Consider the following 12,673-nt stretch of genomic DNA (forward strand, 5'->3'; position numbering starts at 1 on the left):
AACATCACTTACACTTTAAAAAGGGGGAGGAGACCGAAAGAAACTCTGGGTTTACAGAAGAAAACTTGCTCCTGACCAGGTTTGGTTCACAGAGTAAGTTACCAAGGTAACTGACTCTGAGTATAAGTTACCTCTCTTTCAGAAACAGGCTTGACTTACCCTGCTTTCTCAGGTTTGATAAACCTCCCATTCTGAAACAGAAAACCCAGAGTTTCCCTTATTTCAGGGTTGACATACTCAGAGTTTTCACTTAACCTCCTTTCTGAAACGGGCCCCTGGTTGGTCTTTTTTTGTTGTTGTTGTTTGTTTTGTTTTCTTTTGCGATCATCCTGTTGGTCTTTTCTGTTTTGTGATGACACTGTTGGTCTTTTGTGTTTTGTTTTGCAATAAGCCTGTTGGGTTTTTTGTTTTGTTTTTGTTTGTTTTTTTGTTTTTGTTTTTTTACAATCAAAGTTGGTCTATTTTTGTTTTGTTTTGCGATCACACTGTTGGTCTTTTTTGTTTTGTTCAAATGTATTTTAATATTATATAACTTTATTTATTTATATAACAACAGTAATTTTTTACAATGTGAATGTAAATCAAAATCTGATTTTTTGTTTAGGTTTCTAGTACTTAAGGAGCAAATATGTAAAATAAGACTAGTTTTCAACATTGTTTTTTTTTTTTACTTTTTAAAATGCTTTACTTTATTATTTTTTACTTTGTTTAAACTTACTGTTTTACAAGAGGGAAAATGTTAAAATACACTAATTACAAATTATTAATTGTATATTATCTTTTTCAAATACATTCAAAGATTGGATGAAAAACTAAATTAATATTAAATAAAGAATTTGAATGAATGAATGAATTTTTTAAAAATGTCTTGAAAGTCTCTTAAGCTCATCAGGGCTGCATTTACTGCATATATTGATTTATTTATTTGACACTTTTTTTAATTAAAAAAAAAAACATTTACCCACATTTATCTGCTACATATCAAAGTTGTTTAGAAATCTATAGCTTATAGTGCCCAAACTGTATAAATTATTATAAAGTATTATAGAGTGCTATTGTTACAAGCTACCACATTAGATTTTGCACATTTTAAATGAAAAAATAATGATAATAATATAATAGTAATGATATCAAATAGAAAAAAATAAATATTAATAAACAATAATATTATAAATATGTCTAAAACACCAGATAAGTTGGATAAACTTTTGAACAAATACACAAAACATACTAAGGATTACAACAAATAAATAAAACTGTGTGTGTGTGTGTGTGTGTGTGTGTGTGTGTGTGCATGCATTGCACCAAAAAAATTAAACAAGAAAATCAGCTGTTTTGGATAATACCAGTTCTGTACATCAGTTCATTTAACATACATTCACCAGATTGCATTAATTTCTTTGCTGGTGAACATTTTTTCAGGTTTACCACTAGCAACAGCCAGCAGGAGAATCATATAGCTTAAAATCTTTTTAACAGGATGGGTCAAAAGTTAAATAAAAGCCCAGGTTTTTTAAGAGCAAGTCTCTTGGTTATTGCTGTCATGTCCCAGCTCCACTGTCAGCTGCTTCCTGTTAGAGACAATGTGAAGTTTCTCCAATATAAGTTGCTCTCAGATCACTCTACTCCTCAGTGGATCATTTCATCGAGCTGTCTAAAACTGGGAATGCAGTGAAACTGAAGTCTCATTTTAGATAGTTAAAAAAAGATTAAGTAAGTACACGCGAAACAGTGCAGGTGGGCTGCAGTGCTGGTGAAGTGCTTTATTTTGGCTCATGCGAGGTCATTGGCTCAGATCTTTGTTAGGTTGGACCACAGTCAGTGCATGAGTTTACTGCGGTTCACACTCGCCCATTAATGCTGAAACACATTGAACACATAGTCTGTTCCCACACCGATGAACACACAGCGCAGGAAACCAGCTGCAGATAAGCCCTGATACAGGGGCTGTATTAGAACCACATGCTGATGGAATAAAGGACAGCAGAGAGCTGTGGGAGAGCATGACGGCAGACACTAAGTGACATGATGACTGATGAATGGTGGCAGAAGAGTCGCCGCACCCACAGCGTGAAACAACAGTAAAATGTGAAATTACAGGAGGGATCTACTATTCCCCAAGTTGTAAGACAAATCAACAGTCACTTTTACAATTTCAAAATGATTTTCTTAATCAGCATGTATGTAGATATTTCCAGTACAAACATCCATTACTTAAGGAGCAATTTTTTTACACTTCATTATTTTTTACTTTTACTTTATTTTATTTATTTTAAGTAACTTAAGTTTTTTAACTAGAAAAAAATGTCAAAATACACTAATCAAAAACAGAGTGTTTTCATAACACATTATTAAGCAATGAACGTAAACAATGCCAGTGAAACCTAAAGAAATTTGCATACTTTTGTTACTATTGTTGCTGAAAATAATCAATTATTTCCATGTTTTGGTCTGTACTAATTGGTCGGACCTGGAAAAACATTTGGAGTACTATAGACTGCCAAAAGTAATAACAAATCAAGGAGAAGAGTGCAAAAAACTGTCTGAGGAACAAAAGACGTTTGTGGTTGGCCAAACTGAACCAGGATTTCCAGGGCAAGAATCTTGACAACATTTGTGTTTGTTCTTATCATTTCCGGTCAGGTAGGTGAAATATTAGGCTAATATCTTAATTAATACTGCTTGTATGTATCTTTACCACCTATTAACTTTAGTTTGTCAAAATATTGTGCCCTTTCCTGCTTACTAGTTCCTATTTGATTTTGCAGCTTTCACTTTTTTCTCCCATGGTTTAGACAGCGTAAATTAGCAGAACAACGTATTCAGTAGTACATTAGCCGTGCAATCCAGGTTGTTTACAACATGGCCGTGATTCCAGGTACAAACCGTGACTCAAGTGCAAACCTTCTATAAGTCATTGTTTGTATATTCTCAATAAAAACAATCCCTTTTTTGACAGATACATTTAAAGATCGATTTTAAAATGTTTAAAAAGAAACAGTAATATATTGAAATTATTACAACTTAAATTATTTTGTATTTGAATATATTTCAAATGTAGTTTATTTATTAGCAGCCATTACTCTGATCTTTAGTGTCAAATGATCCTTTAAAAATCAGTCTAATATCTTCTAATAAAAGTTGTAATAATATTACTGTTTTTACTGCAATCATTATCATATAATAAATTATGCCTATGACAGAAGCTTTTCCTCTGAGGAGGCAAGGAAGGCAGTGTCTCCTCAAAAATTGGAAGAGAAAAAAAAATTGTAATACAAACATAACGCCAATGTTACAAAATAATGCCGCGTTCCAGACAACCCGTAACCCGTGTTTTTCCAACCTTCTACCAGTGAAAGTGCACTGGAACGGCAGTCAAACCCGTGACTCGTGAACTCTTACTAGATCGATGGACTCCCAGTTACGAGTTCTGACGTGACATAGCCCGCGAAACAACAAAGTCAGCCCTAATGGGTGAGGTGTTTATGCAAGTGGTACACGGTGGAAAAATAGAGCTTAGGACAATATAACGTTGCAATCAAATTAATAATAATATAAAAATAATAATAATTCATAAATGTGCCCAGGCAGTTTGGCGTGAATTGCCTGGAACGCAACATAATAATGGCGTTAATAGGAAGACTAATTTAAAAAAGCAAGTAAACAACTCACACACTTAGATACAACAACTTTGTTACGTCAAAATAAGACTAAAACTGGCCTGAACACATGATCTGTGGGAGTTTTTAGTAAGTGTACCCTGCTGAAAAAACAGCTAAAACCAGCCTAGGCTGGTTGGCTGGTCTTGGATGATTTAAACTGGAAGTAGCTGGTTTTAGCTCAAAACCAGCCTGCTAACCAGCTAAGACCAGTTTGGATGACCAGTTAAAACCAGTCAACCAGCTTTTTAGCTGTTTTCTTCAGCTGGGTAATCAGCTCGGTGAAATTTAAAGTAAATCTCTGTGACCAATATTTATCAAGCTTTTGATGACTGATAATCCCAAAAATAGTTAAAAGTTAACTATTAAAAATAATAGCTTAACATAAGTTCACAAATAAAACATATTGTTTAAATTGTGACTGCCTTGAGTTATTACTGTAATAAATGTAAAATTGCAGCAGTGAACTTACTCAGGAAGGTTCTAATTATATGTAACAGGGTTTTATAAATGACCTGTGTAGTAGAAATGCTTGGCAACGAGTGTGAAACATTCCTACAATTCCCATCCAATGCTTGTCTAGTTAAATCAGTGCTGAATTAACTAATTCCCCCCATATCTCCACAGGCTGAAAGAGAACAGATGCAGAGGTCGACTGAGGCCTGACACATGCTGAGAGTGACAGACGGACTTAACTAATTGGTCTGAACAGACAAGGTGACCATTACACATGCTTAAGTCTGGATGGCCTGATGGGTCCACTTACAGAAGCAGGACAGATGTGTTGTGAAGTTCAACCTACATGCCCTCTCTCTTTCTCGCACACCCCTTTCTTCTCCCACCATTTCGTGTTAGTGTTTATGACCACACGTACTAAAATGTAGGGCCAAGTTCCACAGGGCAAAGTTGTGTGTTTTATATAGAAAACACTAAAAGCGAAAACAAGCTGAGATCACGAACGAGAGCTTCGGGGAGGAGATGTGGAGGGTGTGCGTGTGAGAGTCTGGGCTCCTGCGGGTGTCCTGCAGAGATATCTTATACCTGCCAATCCTTCGCTGGCTTTTTTTACTGCTCGTGGTTTCTCCTCCCCAAACCCAAGTCGTTTTACTGTTTTCTATTTTATGTTACTTGCTGTTGACCTTTTTTTTTCCTCCTCCAAGCCAACTTTTATGTGACATTATGGTTTTTTAGAGTGCGGTTGTCTGAGTCTTGTTCTGTCAGACAGATCGTTACATTTTTAGTTGTTGTTTTGGTTTGTTGAGTAAAAACTTAGGTCATTCGGAAGTCTTGACATAAGGTAGGTTTTAGCATTATGTGAGGAGTACCATCACACCATTTCAAGTTAGGTTCTATGCCTTTGACAACACAGAGGAGTAACTTTATTAGCCATGAAACCATTACAGGACAGTTTATGGTCAATTTTGACTTGAAGGAGATTCTAGATAATATGAATGTACTGGTAGTGTTGTGCCCCCTGCTGGTTAATGAAGCACATTGCATTTTCCTGAACAAAAGAACTCTGAAGAGTCACCATGAAGACAGGAAGTCTCACACTTTCCTCATTTTATCATATAATGTTTTTGATCCTCTTAGTATTTGTATGGTTCAGAGTGTCACATGAAATGAGTCTGCACTATTGCTGAGTCGTAATTACTGGCTTCAACCACATGGTCTCTTTAATGAACAGTTAAACCACATAGGCCTCAGAAAAGGTTAGAATGTGGAGAAAGTTATGCATGTAGACGCATGAGGATGGAAAGAAAGCCGACTGTATCATATATGATATGCAGATTTTTAAGGCCTCCAAATTATCAACAGGATCAAAACATTGCTGAAAACCTGTTGCACACAAGCAGCTATGTCCCTTTTGTCACTCTTTTTAGGTCGTTCAAGCAAATGTAATCTTTTTTTATTGTTAGTAATAATTTAAGATGAACACTTACTTGCATTAAGCACCTTAGATTTACATGGTTATTGTATGTATCCACCTTATTCCTTAGCGTGGACGTAAGCCATGGGCGAGACTTCTGGTTTTCACAAAACCATCTTTCAGCCGTATTGGTGGCACTGAACTTAAACAGTGCCACTGAACCATATGAAACTTGCATATTTTTCTGATTATTGCTGCTGAAAAAGGTAAATTATTATCATGTTTTGGGCTGTACTAATCATGGTCAGGAAAAAACATTTGGAGTACTACACACTGCCAAACGTTATAACAAATCAAGGAAAAGAGTGCAAAAAACTGTCTGAGGAACAAAAGGCGTTTGTGCTTGGCCAAACTGAACCAGGATTTCCACGGCAAGAATCTTGACTTCATTTGTGTTTGTTCTTGTCATTTCCAGTCAGGTAGGTGAAATATTAGGCTCATATCTTAATCAGTACTGCTCATATGTATCTTTACCACCTATTAACTTCAGTGTGTCAAAATATTGCACCCTTTTCTTGCTTACTAAGTATTTTCTATATGATTTCCATAGCTTCCACACATTTTTTGGCATTTAAATTAGCAGAACAAAGTATTCAAAATATGTGCAATCCATGCTGTTGTTTACATCCAAGTATCTCCAATATGGCCATTCATCCGGGTAACTGACCAAATCGTAAGGAGATGATTTACAACGTGCAATAAACGGTAAAACTGTTTGCACTACAAACCAGTGTGTTCATAATTAAGATAATATGTTAAAATAATATGGTAACCCTGTTGAAAAAAAACGCATATACTGGTTAGGTAGGTTTTGATGCTGTGATGCTGGTTTTAGCTGGTTTAAGATGGTCCTTAGCTGGCTTATGCTGGTTCCTAGATGGTTTAAGATGGTCATGTGCTGGTCTTGAGCAGGAGGGACCAACACATGACCAGCTTAAACCAGCTAGGGACCAGCTAACATAAACCAGCTGGACCAGCTAAAACCAGCATCCCATCATCAAAATCTACCTAACCAGCACATGCTGTTTTTTTTTCAACAGGGAAGACACATCAAATTTGCAATATCAAGCAGCAACAACGTTTTGTCTAAACATTTAACAAACAATAAAAACATTTTTTTCCCGGTGTATTATTTCATATGTCAGGCTTTATAGGCATACAGTAGTCAACCTTTAAAGTGGATCAAAAAGTGAGTTGTCCTAATACAAGAACGGGTACTGTTTTGGTTTTAGGACAACTTTGATAATAGGTTCTGATCCACTTCAAATGTTGACTACTGACTAGCCTAGAGCTAACAAAGAATGAAAGTAAAACGTGATAATAAATGCTGAATGGTTAAGCATTTAACGTCATGCTAGAATGTGAAATATTAAAATATATGTGAAAATAATATGCATTAAGTTTAAATTTGAAATATTATTGTAACTCATCTCAAACGAACGCAAATTATTTGTTGTAAGTAGGCTAATGCTAGTTTCAGAATGACGATAATGATCACATATATTGTTTATGGTTTTCTTTACGATTTAATAGAACATACGCACTATATATGCCTACAAATAACACTTTGAAAGCAAATTTATTGGCTGCATTGCTTAACATAATATTGCCAAAATACCAACACACATTTAAGTGTGCAGCTCAGCTCAAATGAGCGTTGATGCAACAGATTTTACATGGAATCAAACTATTTTCACATTTTCATGATTACACATGCATCACTAAAGTTACATACATTCAAATAACAGAGTTTTAGGTGGTTTTCAACATCCGCGTTACGTAAATCTGTACAATGTGACTATTTTGACCCTCCGCGCTTTCCGTCAGTCCCACAACAAACTTCAAAGTGGTTACTGTCAAGTTGAGTCGCGAGGTTTCTCGTAGTATAGATATCAAAAACGGACAGCCATTCTCCCGTAAGCTACTGCAGGATGTCACGTTTCACTTAAAACAGTGTGTGTATAGTTTTGTAAATACGCTTGTTGAACTTAATCGAGCTTAACTACTTACTGTTTGGTCTCTTTGGCGGCTTTAATGTTTGACAAGCTGAATTTCGATAAACATCCCGTGAGTGCTTGTAAGTGTGAGTAAGGGCGTGTGTGTGTCAGTTACTTTCGCTTGTGAAGTCCGTTTAAGTCACTATTTGATGTCATTTAGATGCTGGAGCGGCTGTCAAACAGTTTAAAATGGATTAAATCATGCTGATGGAGGAACAGAGCAGGTGGGTACTTATTTCTGTTATAATGTGTAACTATTTGTGACCCTAGACCACAAAACCAGTCATAATGGTCCATTTTTAAAAATTAAGATTTATACATCATGTGAAAGCTGATAAATAAGCTTTCCATTGATGTATGGTTTGTTAGGATAGGACAATATTTGACCAAAATGCAACTATTTGAAAAACTGGAATTTGATGGCACAAAAAAATAAAATAAATAAATATTGAGAAAATCACATTTAAAGTTGCCCAAATTAAGTTTTACGCAATGCATATTACTAATCAAAAATTAAGTTTTGATATATTTACGGTAGGAGATTTACTAAATATCTGTATGGAACAGCATCTTTAGTTAATATCCTAATGATTTTTGGCATAAAAGAAAAAGTAATTTTAACCTTTACAATGTATGGCTATTGCTACAAATATACCTGGGATACTTATGACTAGGGTCACATTTGAAAGTGTCTGCTTTCTGTCATTATTTTGTGTCGTTACTAATTCTGAGGGATGTTAACCCAGCTTTTTGCTTAAGTTCTTCATGCACTACAAAATTGAATGTATTTGTTTCAGCTCTGGAGAAGAGGAGGGCTCTAGAGAGAAAGGTGCGCTCTACAGATGGCAGGGTTATTGTTGCAAAGTGACCCCAGAGAGACTGCTGCTGTCCAGGCCAGTGCTTCATGCTGCGCTGGGGACTGTACATGGACTCCTGCTGACAGAAGGTCAGAGCTCTTGACAAGTAAAGCAAGCCATAAATGAAGACGAAACAACCTCATAATTCAGTTGCAGAGTTTACATGCAGCTTGCAGAATCTGGAATTGTAACAAAATAAGAGGGATCATAAAAATTGCATTTTGTTTTATTAGTACTGTGTGATTTTGAGATCTTTTCACCTTGAGGACAATTGAGGCACTCATACACAACAATCACAAAAGTTTCAGACATTCATTGATGCTCAAGAAAGTAACAAGCAAAAGAAATCTTTTTGAAGCTGAAGGTCAGAGTCAATTATTCTTATTTTGTCTGTTGGGAAACATAACAATCCTGTTTACCTTTTGGAGGAAAGTGCAAAAAAATATGATCTTTAAACAAAATAAGAAAAATGTACGTACACTAGCAGTCAAAAGTATTTGAACAGTAAGATATTTAATGTTTTTAAAGAAGTTTTCTATTTGATCTAAAGTACAGCAAAAACAGCTAAATTTTGAAATATTTTTACTATTTAAAATAACTGTTTTCTATTTGAATATATTTTATAATCTAGTTTATTCCTGTAATTTCAAAGCTGATTTTTTTTAGCATCATTACTCCAGTCACATGATCCTTTAGAAATCATTCGAATATCCTGATTTGGTGCTCAAAAAACATTTTTTGATTCATCATAGGATCCTAAAAAAATGTATTTTGCTTTAAATATTGATAATAATAACACTAATATTAATAAATGTTTCTCGAAAAGCAAATCAGCATATTAGAATGATTTCTGAAAGATTATGTAACACTGAAGACTGGAGTAATGATGCTTAAAATTTAGCTTTGAACACAGGAATAAATTACATTTTAAAATATATTCAAATGGAAAGCAGTTATTTTAAATAATACAAAAATTCACAATAAATCACAATATTACTGCTTTTGCTGTATTTTGGATTAAATAAATGCAGGCTTGGTGAGCAGAAGAGACTTCTTTAAAAAACATGAAAAATCTTACTGACTGGTAGTGTATCTGAATCTTTTGCAAAGCTTAAAGATTCTGCAAAGTTTTTGTAATTCATATGTCATAGGTCAGGGATCATCAAATCTGGACCTCGAGATCCATTTTCCTGCAGAGTTGAGCTCTTACCCTAATCAAACACACCTGAGCATGCTAATCAAGGTCTTCAGGATCATTAGAGCAGTGGTTCTCAATCCTTGTCCTGGGGGACCCCTGCTCTGCACATTTTGCATGTCTCCCTTATTTAACAAACCTGATTGAAATCATCAGCTCGTTAGTTCAGTGTATGTATCTCTCTCCTAACAGGCTGATGATCTCAACAGGTGTGTTAAATAAGGGAGACATGCAAAATGTGCAGAGCAGGGGTCCCCCAGGACCAGGATTGAGAACCACTGCATTAGAGAATAGCAGGTAGGTGAGTGTGATCAGGGTTGGAGCTAAACTCTGCAGCGCATTGGACCTCCAGGGTAAGATTTGGGGAACCCTGTCATAGGTTAAAATTGATCTTTTATTTTTTTTAATTTAACTTATTTTTCTGAGTTGTACTTACATTAATCAAATTTAGTTTTTTGAGTAATATTTAACATTTTTATGGCTGTGTTTCACCCTCTCTCAGACACCATAAAAAAGATTGTTTTTATTTTTTGAGTAATAGTACCAATCCAACTTCTACCTTATTTCTTCACCAGTTGATGAACACTGAATAGACTTATACATGTGGGTGATTAATATTCTAAAATAAAATAAAATAAAGTAAATTAGGTTGCATGTAAAAATCTATGCTTAATAAATATGTGGATAGATAGAGATAAAAAGGCTGATGTATTGCTCTCTTGGACACAAATGTCTCATTGTCAAACATCTTTCTTTCTCAGATGGGCACGTTTATAGTTTTGGCGAGCAGCCGTGGAAACGAGTCGAATCTCAGCCTTCCGGCCCTGTTATAGAGAGTGCCCTGATCGGTCAGCATGTGATATCTGTGTCGACGGGCAGCTATCACTGTTCTGCTGTAACGGAGGATGGCCTTATTCACATGTGGGGGGAGAACTCTCACGGCCAGTGTGGCGTCTCTGGCATGGACCAGGTACCCAGTCCCACTCCCATTAGCGTGGTGGATGGCGAGACCCATCCTCCGCAACTGGTCCGAGTCCTGAATGTGGCCTGTGGAGCACAGCACACTCTGGCCCTGTCAAGAAAGCATGAGGTTTGGGCCTGGGGTAGTGGCTGCCAGCTGGGACTGGTCACTAATGTATTCCCGGTCTTCAAACCTCAGAAGGTGGAGCACCTTGTGGGAAGATACGTGGTTCAGATCGCTTGCGGTGGGTTTCACAGCCTGGCTCTAGTTCAGATTCTGTCACCCCCAGAGGGCAGTCAGCAAGCTCAGGATAAATGCGGGCAGTGTAAGCAGAGCCGTTACACCATGACTGACAAGGATGACCATGTTATTATCTCTGATGAGCATTACTGCCCGCTTGGAGTGGAATTGAGTGATTCTAAAGAATGTCGAAGGTCAGGACAGAGTTCTCCAGCTCAGACACCGCAAAGCAAAAACTCCTCGTCCCCGTTGACCTCAAAGAACATCTGCGAAGACCCAGTGAGACCTCAGCAAAATACAACAAGCCAGGAGGCTCAACTAGATCCTGCTGTATCTGAGACTGGACATCCACGTCTACGACGAACCAGAAGCACTCCCTACCCTGATGAGCAAGCTCTGAAAGACTACCTCAAAAGAATTTCGGACCAGACACTCGCTGAGCAGGCCGAGGCAGCCTCTATGGGAGGTTCCCATCCTCCGAGTCGTCAGTCGTCACTTACGTGTCCTTACCGATCAGAAAAAGTTGATGAGCTTACACTACGTCCCTCTTCACCAGCACTGAGTAGAACTGAGATTATCACAGTTTCTGGCAGACAACGCTGTGCATCAGATACTGTCACAGACCGGAGACACACTCTCCATTTAATACCAACACTGGATTCCACTTCTGACGATTCTTCACAGCACTCAAGTGTGGATGGAGGCGTTTGCATCAGTGACCTTGTGATTAGCAATGGATGTTTATTTGAGTCCTCTGAGGAAGGGGGAATGCCTGCTGGAATGGACTTCTGTCCAGCGGATCCTCTTCAAGACAATAAGAGCACCAGTCTGACAGACATCACGTTAGAGGATGCTGTAGCACATAATCGCAGAGGGTCTTTATCTGGCTTCTCTCCAGGTATTGTAAACCTCAAGGTCTATTTGAAAAATGTTTAGAAATTGTTAAATCAGGGATTATAATATTTCTACTGTAGTTTAGTTTTTAGTTGTCTAGCCAATATTTTCATTGGCTAATCATTACACAAGATGAAGAATTTTTATTTTTAGTGAAAAAGTTCACCAAACCTGTAATCTTCAGAACACAAATTAAGATATTTTTGATGCAATCCGAATGCTTTCTGACCCTGTATAGACAGCAACACATTTGAACCATTTTAGCAATGGTCCTTACTTCTTTTCTGGGCCTTGAACTGTTGCGTTGCTGTTGTCAGTTGCATTGCTGTCTATGCAGGGACAGAACACTCTCGGATTTCATCAAAAAATTCTTAATTTGTGTTCCGTAGATGAACGAACGTCTTTTGGGTTTGGAAAAACATGAGGGTGAACAATTAATGACAGAATTTTCATTTTTGGGTAAACTATCCCTTAAAGGAGAAGTTCACTTCCAGAACAAAAATGTACAGATAATGTAGTCAGCCCCTTGTCATCCAAGATGTTCATGTCTTTCTTTCTTCAGTCGTAAAGAAATTATGTTTTTTAAGGAAAACATTTCAGGATTTCTTTCTTTAAAGTGGACTTCAATGGTACCTGTGAGTTTGAACTTCCAAAATGCAGTTTCAGTGCAGTTTCAAAGGGCTCTAAACAATCCCAGCCGAGGAAGAAGGGTCTTATCTAATGAAATCGGTTGTTTTCAAAAAAAAAATTACAATTTACATACTTTTAACCTCAAATGCTCATCTTGTTTAGCTCGGCATGAACTCTGTGTATTCCAGTTCAAGACAGTTAGGGTAGGTCGAAAAACTCCCATCTCATTTGCTCTTCCAAATTCAAAATCACCCTACATCGCTGCAGAAGTACAGACCCAGTGTTTACAAAGTGAACATGCAAGGATCAT

General features: G+C 36.9%; 1 protein-coding gene across 1 annotated transcript in view; it reads left to right on the forward strand.

Annotated features, from left to right (window-relative positions):
- The first annotated feature begins 7,787 nt into the window (after positions 1–7,787).
- als2a (alsin Rho guanine nucleotide exchange factor ALS2 a) overlaps positions 7,788–12,673 on the forward strand; it is a 31,925-nt gene continuing 27,039 nt past the window's right edge. Inside the window, exons 1-3 of the mRNA XM_073845844.1 lie at positions 7,788–7,810; positions 8,384–8,532; positions 10,400–11,737. Coding sequence (XP_073701945.1) covers positions 7,788–7,810; positions 8,384–8,532; positions 10,400–11,737 — 1,510 coding nt within the window. The remainder of the gene's footprint in view (positions 7,811–8,383; positions 8,533–10,399; positions 11,738–12,673) is intronic.

The sequence above is a fragment of the Garra rufa genome, chromosome 8 (genome assembly GCF_049309525.1).
Source record: "Garra rufa chromosome 8, GarRuf1.0, whole genome shotgun sequence".
NCBI classification, from domain to species: domain Eukaryota; kingdom Metazoa; phylum Chordata; class Actinopteri; order Cypriniformes; family Cyprinidae; genus Garra; species Garra rufa.